The 9,950-nt window shown below is 53.1% G+C and overlaps 1 protein-coding gene across 1 annotated transcript; it reads left to right on the top strand.

The window, feature by feature from the left end:
* Positions 1-703: 703 nt before the first annotated feature.
* Positions 704-9,943, top strand: GMEB1 (glucocorticoid modulatory element binding protein 1; the record flags this gene model as incomplete). The annotated part of the gene is made up of 9 exons (XM_010185235.1): positions 704-831; positions 1,817-1,929; positions 3,170-3,294; positions 4,165-4,268; positions 4,725-4,879; positions 6,033-6,161; positions 7,204-7,341; positions 8,439-8,561; positions 9,633-9,943. Coding segments are annotated over exons 1-9 (1,326 nt in total), but the record flags the coding sequence as incomplete, so codon positions are not given.
* Positions 9,944-9,950: the final 7 nt, after the last annotated feature.

The following is a 9,950-nucleotide window of genomic DNA, read 5'->3' as shown; positions in this document are numbered from 1 at the left end:
CCCCACCATGGCCTGTCCTGTCCTGGGCACCTTCCCAGCTGTGTTCAGACCCCGAGGGGCTGATCCTGTCCCCCCGGGCTGAGCCTCAGCCCCGCAGCTGTCACTGAACCACCTCTGTGCCTCCCTGCATCGCGCTGGGAACAGGCCCTGCCAGCGCAGCGCTGCCTGGCCACCCCCTGCCAGGATCTCTTGTGGCACTGCACTGGGAATATTGGCATCTCCCATCAGGCCCAGGCGTGTTCCTGGTACCGAGGGGTCAGAGCATCCCAAGGGCAGGAGAAACTCTGCCTGGGAAACCGTCTCAGAGGAAGCCACTGGCTGCTGCCAGCTTGGGAAGTTGTGAGCGGGATGGCCCTGGGGGGGATCAGGCTCTGGTGGTTTTGTGTTGTTGGATGAGACGTTCCTGGCTATCATGATCAAGAGGGGGAGGAGAAATCCTCCTGTCTATTGACAGGCACTTGCTGTCTCTCTCTGATGGTGAATTTAAAATGCCTGGTGGCCTCTTTGGAGCTGGAGCTTCGCTCTGCCGGCCCCATAGTCCCTGCTAGCGCAGCCTGTGCTGCAGCGGGACCCGGCGAGGATGCTCACACCCTGCTGCCTGTCCCTGTCCCTGCGCAGGCAGCGGTGCCGCCGTACAGTCCTGCCTCTGCTTTGCCCTCTGCAGCACCGCGGCACCTCGCTACCACCGGGCTTCATGTGAGAGATGGCGAATGCCGAAGTGAGCGTCCCTGTGGGTGATGTGGTGGTTGTACCAAGTGACGGAAACGAAGGGGAGAACCCGGAGGATACCAAAACCCAAGTGATCTTGCAGCTCCAGCCGGTGCAGCAAGGGTGAGTTGGACGGTACTGGTGTGTCTGGGAGGTGCAGGGTGTGTGTGTGTGGGGGGGGTGTCCCTGTAGATTTTTATGGTGCGGTGATGGAGCGTCGCTGCGTTTTTCAGGTCCGCATCGGTTTTGTGCCACACGCGGTAGAGAGAAAAATGCAACGCGAAAAAGCTTTTGTATGTGTCGCTGTCACGGGGGCCCCGAGGACTGAAATTGTCTCCGCGCGATGCTGACTCTGGATCTCAGCAGCCTGGCGATGGCTGTGGCCGTGGGCAAGCAGCGAGGTGGTCACGGTGCTGCCCCGGCCACGCATCCTCATGGTTTCCCTCCTCCCTCTCTGGCCCCAGGGTGGGATTTTGCCACACGGCAGCTGCTGTACCTGGTGCTCTGTGCCAGCGTGGCCACATCCATGTGTGCCTCTGTGCCAGCTTCCCCTCTGTGCCAGCTTCCCTCTGAAATAATCCTCTAAATTACAACGAAGCTAGGATGTTGGAGGGGATTTTGTGGTACCCCTGGCAGCTGCTGCAGAGAAGTGGCTGCTGCTGCTTCATCTTAACTCTGGCTCAGTCAAGACATAACTATACTGGTTCCAGTTTGATAATATTTGCAGCGCAGGGCGGCTGTAGGCCTGACAGTGACTCTGATCACCCGTGCTGCAGTGTCACACAGGGCTGGGAGGGAAATCCTGGGGCACTGGGCTTTGCATCCTGTTGTTGTGGATAACAGCCCATGTCAGAAACCCGAGGAGAAGGCGCAGGGAAGCGCTCTGCAGAGCTGCTTCAGCAGCACTGCCAACGTGGAGGGTGCAGTGACAGGACTGGGAACGCCTCTGCGCGTTTCAATCCTTGGGATTATTATCCTATTTTGTACATGCCAGAAAATGCCTGCGATTGAAACCGTATCAAATGAAATCCACGAGGACAGGCAAGAAAGAAACAAACCGAATTGTTAACCCCATGCTGTGAATTTTAATTTCCCATGATTTATATAGTTTCTTTATCGATGGACGCTTTCACGACAGGATTTACCAAGAGGGCTCGGAGGCCAGCGCCGCCGTAGTGGCCGGGGAAACCCACACCATCCACAAGCTAGAAGAAGGGATCGGTGAGTTCCTGCTTGGCGTGGGCAGAGTCTCCTCCTCTGCAGGGCCGGTGTCGCCGGTTCGCTGGGCTCCCCTGTGGCTCTGCCCCTGCAGATGCTGTTTCCCAGGCATGGATGTGGGTGCAGGGGCTGGGCATACTCAGGAATACGAGTCTGCTGGTACTGCTTGGGCTCAAAGTCCTGGAACTGAGATCCTGGCTCTCCTGCAATGAATGGTAAGGGCTCCCACGAGGTCCAGGGGAGCTGAAATGTCACCCTGGTCTTGGTGTGCAGTCAGGAAGGATGGTTCTGAGGATGGCAGTTGTGTCTCCGTTGGCTGAAGCATCAGACTGCGATTGGGTCCTACAGGAAAGCTGGGGAGGGACTTTTTACAAGGGTAGGTAGTGATAGAACGAGGGAGATTGGTTTTAAACTGAAAGAGGGGAGATTTAGACTGGATATTAGGAAGAAATCCTTCCCTGTGAGGTGGTGAGGCCCTGGCCCAGGTTGCCCAGAGAAGCTGTGGGTGCCCCCTCCCTGGCAGTGCCCAAGGCCAGGTTGGATGGGGCTTGGAGCAGCCTGGGCTGGTGGAGGTGTCCCTGCCCATGGGGGTTGGGCTGGGGGGGCTTTAAGGTCCCTTCCCACCCAATCCATGCTGGGATTGTGTGATCGCTGGTTCTTTGCTGAACAAACAGCCTGACATTTTGGGCTGAATGTCCAGAAGAACCAAGCAGGTTGGCTCTGAGCACTCCCTCCCATCCTGAGGAGCATGTGGAGAAGTCTCTTTTCATTAGGTGCTGTCACTAAATCTTGACTGCTGTGTGGGTGTGGGTCTTCTGGCAGTATTAGCAGAAACTCTGCGTGTGAAGAGAATATATTATCAGTAAATATCTGTTATCACTGCTAAAGAGATACCAGAGCTCCAAGAAATCTGGGAGAACTCTGTGCTTCAAATTTTAAAGCATTTTGTTTCCACGAAGATTGTTCTTATTGACGACAACCCCCCTTACAGATGTGTTGGATTTCTGATCTCTCCTGATAGATGAGCTTCATTTTGAGTGTTGCTATGTTAGAAAAGCAGATGCTGGTTGCTGTTAGGGCGAGTCATTGGGGCAGACCAAGAGAGGACTGATCCTGAACTGGGAACAGCCCCTCTTTTGGTTTCCTGAGCATAGGTCTCACACCCTGTGAGCTTTCAGCTCCCACCTTATGGGATTTGAGCTTCTTGGGTGCAAAGTTTCATTTTCACCCCTTCCTTCCTCAGACCCCAGCACCATTGAAACGAACGAGGAAATCGAGATCGCCTATCCCATCACCTGCGGGGAGAGCAAAGCCATCCTGCTCTGGAAGAAGTTCGTCTGTCCAGGAATTAATGTCAAGTGTGTAAAGGTAAGGGAGTTTTTGCAGCCGATTCCTTCTCTGCTTTCAAGATCTGGCACTTGGCTTTTGTATGTTTTGCATCTCTTCTGAGCCCTGTCCTGGACTTTGCCTTTGCAGCGGGCTGGATTGTTAGTGCTGAAGTTGTATTTAGGATGGGGAGAAGCACGATTACTGTTGAAAGCAGAATCGCGTTTGACCCTTCACAAGAAACTTGGAGCTGAAGGCAGGCAGGGGACGCGTACTGAGATCTGCCAGAGCTTTTCTTCCTTGTCTCTTCCCCCTGGTGTCCTGATACTCCACGACTGCCACTTCCTTGGTGAGCAGGTTGCATCGAGAAGAGAAATCTTGCTGTTACCTTTTTCCCCTTGAAAGTGTGCTAATGTAGCAGCTGAGGCCGAGTCCCTGTGCACTGCTGCAGTGAGCGCGCTCTGCTGCTGACCCCAGACAGGAACTATCTTCGTCACTGGAACAGGACAGAACAGATGCTCGAGTGAATACCTGTGTCAGCGAGATGTTCCTTGGCTATTTGATGTAACGGGAGTCTCCTGTAATGATCTCCACAGTGACTGTACATGTTCACAGAGGAGCTGACGTCGTTCATGCCTCGTACGAAAGCCTTCAGGGCTGTTCCTGGCTAGAGCTGTGTGGTTGGGATGCTGATGGCTGGCAGGTCATCCCTGCAGACACGTCCATTCTGGAGTTACAAGCTTTGCTGGCTAAGGGGTTTGAAGCTGGTAGGAATTTGAGAAGCAGCTCCTCTTTCTGGGTAGAAGTGAGGGCTTACATGAGCTGCAGACTGGCTGTGTTGGGTGTCCCAATATGATCCTCCAAAGCGGTGTTACCCTGTGTTTGCTTAGCCTGTGTTTATCTCCTTGTCAGTTCAATGACCAACTGATCAGCCCGAAGCATTTTGTTCACCTGGCTGGGAAGTCTACCCTAAAGGACTGGAAGAGAGCCATTCGCCTCGGGGGAATCATGCTGAGGTATTTGATTTGCCTACCGCTGTGTCCAACTCCAGGGCTTCATCACTGCAGCTGCAGGATCCTGAGCAGGCATTTTGTCGGCTTTGCAGTCCCCGGGAGATCTCTTGGAGGCTCAGATTGCCTGGCCAGCTGCCTGCAGAGATCCTGGCCCCGTGGTTTTAGGGGCAGGATTTCTCATCCAGTACAGAAGTGGCGTTGCCTGGGGCACTTGCTGCTTGGTGGGAGTTTAACAGGACTGGAGCCCTGCATTTGAAGCTGGGGGATGGCTTGTATTTACCACTTGAAAGCCCTGCAGGAGATGTTTTGTGTGCAGAGCGGCACCACCGGGTCTCCCTATTTTGGCACTGGGTCTCCTTTTTTTCGCCCATTGCTGTAGCATTCCTATGTGGAGTGCTCCCTTTTGTCTCCAGGCTGAGATTTGAGCTGAGCCTGGTTCTCTCCCCACTCCCTGCACAGGAAGATGATGGACTCGGGGCAGATCGACTTCTACCAGCACGACAAAGTTTGCACCAACACCTGTCGAAGCACCAAGTTCGATCTCCTGATCAGCAGTGCCAGAGCACCGGTGCCAGGGCAGCAGAGCGTGGTGCAGACTCCTACATCAGCTGATGGTAGGAAACCAGTTTTTAATGCCATGGGAATTTCCCTCTGACACTTCTCTCCCTCTCTGGGCTAATCAAATTGGGTTGACCCACACACACTTCACACCTTCTCCTGCTGTTCAGGAGCTGCTCTGGGTTCTGGGAAGGAAAATGCTTCTCTTGTCCACTTAGAGAGATCTCATCAGCGTCTGTCAGGGACCTCTGCAGGAGTGGGAGGGCTGGAAAGCAGCTGGTGTGAAGCAGAGACCAGAGACAGCCTTGGGAGCCAGGGGAGGCTCACCTTGGAGGGATCCCATGTGAGCAAACACCTGAGAGCTTGTGCAGTGGTTCCTGAGAGTGTTACAAAGGCACAAGCTGGGCTGATACTCAGAAATTAATCAAGGCGTGCTGACTTCCTCCAGGGCAGCCTGCTCCACATCACCTGGACATCCAGGAGTGGGGTGTGATGGCTGGGCACGATATGATTGTCATTCCAACTCCAAATTCTCAGTGAACCCCATGCTTCAGAGCAGAAAGTTATTTCTCTGCTGAGGTTAGGGGAGAAGATTACTCTCAACTGTACATTGTCCAGCTGGGCAGGTTACGTTTCTCAAAGCCGCTGGGTGAGTGAGGTGGCAGAGTTGTCCATAGGCAAAGGAAAACTTCCTGGAGAGCACCATGGCCACGTGGTGGTCACGTGGTGGCCACATTGGCTGCGCTTTGGCTTTGTCCCAAATTTGATCCAGAAACTTTGGATTAAGTCAGATCCATTTCCCTTCTATAAACCAGCTTGGACCCTGATGTGGTCATTTCCTGAAAGATTGGGGCATTTCTGGGGTGCAGAGCTCTTGTTAATGATGCAAGAAGAGTGGCTGGGCTGTGGCTTATTTATTCCCTTTATTCTGATCCTTTTCTGTTTCTTTTATGTCAGAACTCCAGTCTGCTTTCTGGAGGGTCCGTGGTTTTCCCTCCAGAAGCCCCAGAGCCTTTCCCAATCACAGGTCCAAGGAGAAGCAGCAATATTTGCTTTTAGCTGATTTGGTTGAAAGGAGCCAGACACAAACGACTTGACCATGGAGTGAAAAAAGAGCCTGGGAAGGGCGAGGGGGGTGGAAAGCAAAGCAGGGATTCAGGGCTGGCACTCTGGGTGCCGCAGAGGGAGCTGACGTTGCCTCTCTGGCAGGGAGCATCACCCAGATTGCGCTGTCGGAGGAGAGCATGGAGGAGGGGATCGAGTGGAACTCAGCTCTGACAGCTGCCGTCACCATGGCCACTGAGGAAGGCATGAAAAAGGACACGGATGAGATCTCGGGTAAGCTCAGCCTCCTCATTGAGTGTTTTCTCCTTCTCTCCTCGCCCGTTACATTCTGGAGATGGAAATCCTGAAAATAAGGAGAGTTTAGGCAGTGACAGAGCTGTCCCCCAGCCCAGTGGCTATCCCAGCCTTTCCCAAGTCCGTGCCAAAGGGAGCTCCTCCCTGCAGCAGGCAGCATGAGACCAGCCCTGGCCTTGTGGCTGACGGATGATGCTCCAGATCAGTTGCTACGAGTTACCATGAGGGGCTTTTTATTTTTAATTATTCATTCTAAGGATGTAAACGTCTGCCAGCCTGGAGCCAGACTGAAGCCATCAGCGAGCAGTGTTAGAGAGAGTTAGTAACCCGTGTTAGTACCCTGTCAGCTCTCTTGGCTGTGTCTCCCTGGCTGCGGTGCCTTGCCTTCCCTCAGATCAGTACAGAAGCTTCGGCAGGATTTCCTCAAACAAAGACTTTAAGCTCTGCATCTTGCAAAGATGAACAGAGGCAGTGAAATGTTGCCTTGGAAGTCGTGGTGCCACTTGAAAACATGTTACAGATTTGCTGCCTGCAAATTTTTGCTTCTTTTTGATGGGTTCTTTTTGCATGTCACATCCACTTCAGTGGCCAAATTAGAAGTCGTCTTGCAAAGTTACTCCTACCTTAAAGGTTTAAGTGGGGAAAAATGCCCAGTGCTTGTACATGTTCTCTACAGCTCCCTGAAAGGAGGGTGTAGAGAGCTGGGGGTCGGTCTTTTCTCCCAAGTAACAAGTGATAGGACGAGAGGAAATGGCCTCAAGTTGCTCCAGGGGAGGTTTAGGTTGGTTATCAGGTAATATTTTTTCACCAAAAGGGTTGTCAAGCATTGGAATGGGCTGCCCAGGGAAGTGGTGGAGTCACCACTTTAAAAGATGAGAACATGGGGCACTTAGGGACAGGGTTTAGTGGTGGACTTGGCCGTGTTGGGTTAATGGTTGGACTCAGTGATCTTAAAGGTCTTGTCCAACCTAAATGGTTCTGTGATTCTGTGTTGACTTCTTGTTCCCTCTGCTCGTGCCAGAGGACACGCTGATGTTCTGGAAAGGAATAGCTGATGTGGGGCTGATGGAAGAGGTCGTATGCAACATCCAGAAGGAGATAGAAGAAGTCCTAAGAGGCGTTCAGCAGAGGTTGGGTCAGTCTCCCTTCCAGATGACAGGTAGGTTGTGAGCCACAGCCTCTGGCTCTGCGGTGAAGGATGCTCAAAAGGGCAGCGGCAGGCAAAGAAACGAGTGACAAGGGTCCATTCCCAACATTTAAAGCTGTCGAGTCAGGGTGGTGAGTGAGTTAGTGCTCATTAGCTGAGCTGAGGGAGCTGAGTCTGGTGTGGTCTCAGCCTGGCCAACTGCGAAGAGCATTCACTTACACCACTGCAGGACACGAGGACACAGCGTGGCACCCTCTTCCCTGAGCAAAAGGACCCTGGCAGCTTGCTGGGACCATCCTCAGCTCCAGGTCCTCATGAAAGCCTGCCCAGATTCACTTCTCAGACCTGCTGACACTTTTCTCCATGACAGTGAAGGCTTAAAGAGGTCCTGCCCCCTCACTTCTCTCTCTGTCTTGTGCCAGAAAACCTGGTTTTGGGGCTGAACCAGATGAGGGAACTGATCTGGGTTAAATATAACTCCCCTCCCCTCTTCAGGGTTATTTTTAACTTGGATCAGTTCCCTAATCCTGTTCAGCACATGCCCCCGTGAGCACAGGGTTTGAGAGCACCTCGTGTTCATGCTCTTGACGAGAGAACATCCATGGTGCCACCAACTTCATTTTACCCAGGATATTTTTTTAATTTTCTCTTCCAATTTAGCTTTGGGCTGGTGGATCTCAGTGTCTGGTAGGTGGCAGCTTTTGGAAGCTGTGAGTGATTGAAGTCAGTGGATTATAATAGAAATTTTGCACAGCTTTCAGTGGAGCTGGCATGTTAATGACACTGTCAGCAGCATGGGGTGATGATTTGTAGGTGGAGAGCTCGTTTGTATCTCTCTGATTGCAAATTATGCTTTCATTTGCAGCAATTTTGAGCTGCTTGGGAAACACATTTCTGTTTCATTTTCTTTATCATGTGAATGGGATTATTTAGTCCTTGGATGTCGGAAGGATGAGGGAGCTGTGTCTGCCCTTGTCAGCCAGCCCTTGTGAAAGGACAAGGCAAGTTTTACAAAAAGCAGCAGAAAATTTCTGATGTAACATGAGCATCTTTGGGGTACCTGACCCAGTCCCACCTGTGGCACTCATCCCCATGCTCTTTCCTTGCAGATGCTGCGGTCTTGAACAACGTTGCCCACACGTTTGGGCTGATGGACACAGTCAAGAAGGTTCTGGACAACAGGAAAAACCAGACGGAGCAAGGAGAGGAGCAGTTCCTTTACACCCTGGCAGGTACAGTGAGTGCCTCGTAGGGCTTCTCGTCCTGTTGCTGCTCTTGGGCGCTGCAGTGACTTTCTTTCAATGTAGGAACCATATTTGGGTTATTGTTCAATCCACACTGGCCCGAAACAAATGCATCCCAATCTCTTTCCATCCTAGGGCCTGCGTGGCATCTCCCCTCTCCCTTGCCTCGCAGTGAGCAGTGGCTTGGGGCATTCGACAGCCCAAAGTCTGTGCCCTTTGCTGCAGCCAGAGTGCTGAGGGTGCGAGTCTGATTCTGGCAGCATTAGGAAATGGGTGCTGCTGTCTGAGGGCTGTACAGCAGTCGCCCGAGCTGCAGGCAGTGCCGTGCTGTGCCCAACCTAATGAGCTGCTCCATGCACAGGGCGCTGAGTTGTTTGCTTGTCTTGGCGTGGAGCTATCCGGTGTCTTGCACAGCTTCCCCTGAGCTGATGCCAGTGCCCTGAGCTTGATTCCCCAGAGCCGCTTGCTGAACGTTTCTCCCTCCTCACTGTGTCCTGCAGGACCTGTTCTTATCTGCACGTCCTAGTCCCCTACTGCCCTGGATAAATGAGATTACTGGGCTACTTCTGACTTCAGCATTCACACGGATGAGGGTTGAGAGAGATGTTTCATTGACCTGTCCCCAGTACGGGTGCTTGGCTCTTGGGGAGGGGACGCAGCCAAGCTCAGGAGGCCGTTCCTACTGACCAGAGGGGCTTGTCCAGTCTCTTTTATAGGTGGGTCTAGCTCAGGGAGCAGAAATGCTCATCTTCTCATCTGTGGGAAGACAGTGGAGATATCAAATTGGTACAGAGCATTTCCTGTTCCTTATTCTGGTCAAAGCAGGCTGAGCAGGTGCTGAACATTGATCAGGTCCGTGTGGGTGCCAGGAAAATCCGGCCTTTTCCCTCAGTGCAGTTTGATCTTGAGTGAAATGCTACGATCACGCTCAGCTGGGTGATTAGGAGACCTCCTGTCACAAACGTGGGGTGTCATGGTTCACTGCGGAGCCCATGAGTCCCCAGGAGCTCCCGCAGCATGCTGGCCTAGCCCAATGCAGCCCAACCCTTCTCTTTGCAGACCTGGAGCGGCAGCTGGAAGAGCAGAAGAAACTGGCCAAGGATCAGAAGGCGAAGTCCCAAACCATCCAGAACGTGGTGCTGATGCCCGTCAGCGCTCCCAAGCCCCCCAAGAGACCCCGCCTGCAGCGCCCGGCCTCCGCCACCGTCCTCAGCCCCTCCACCCCCATCCAGCAGCCGCAGTTCACCGTCATCTCGCCCATCGCTATCGCGCCCGTCGGACAGCAGTTCTCCGTGGGCAACATCCCGGTGGCAACCATTAGCCAAGGCTCCAGCCCGGTGACTGTTCATACCTTGCCGTCCGGCTCCCAGCTCTTCC

The sequence above is a fragment of the Mesitornis unicolor genome, unplaced genomic scaffold (assembly GCF_000695765.1).
Source record: "Mesitornis unicolor isolate BGI_N332 unplaced genomic scaffold, ASM69576v1 scaffold34795, whole genome shotgun sequence".
Classification (NCBI taxonomy): Eukaryota; Metazoa; Chordata; class Aves; order Mesitornithiformes; family Mesitornithidae; genus Mesitornis; species Mesitornis unicolor.
This window is presented reverse-complemented; position numbering and strand designations above follow the sequence as displayed.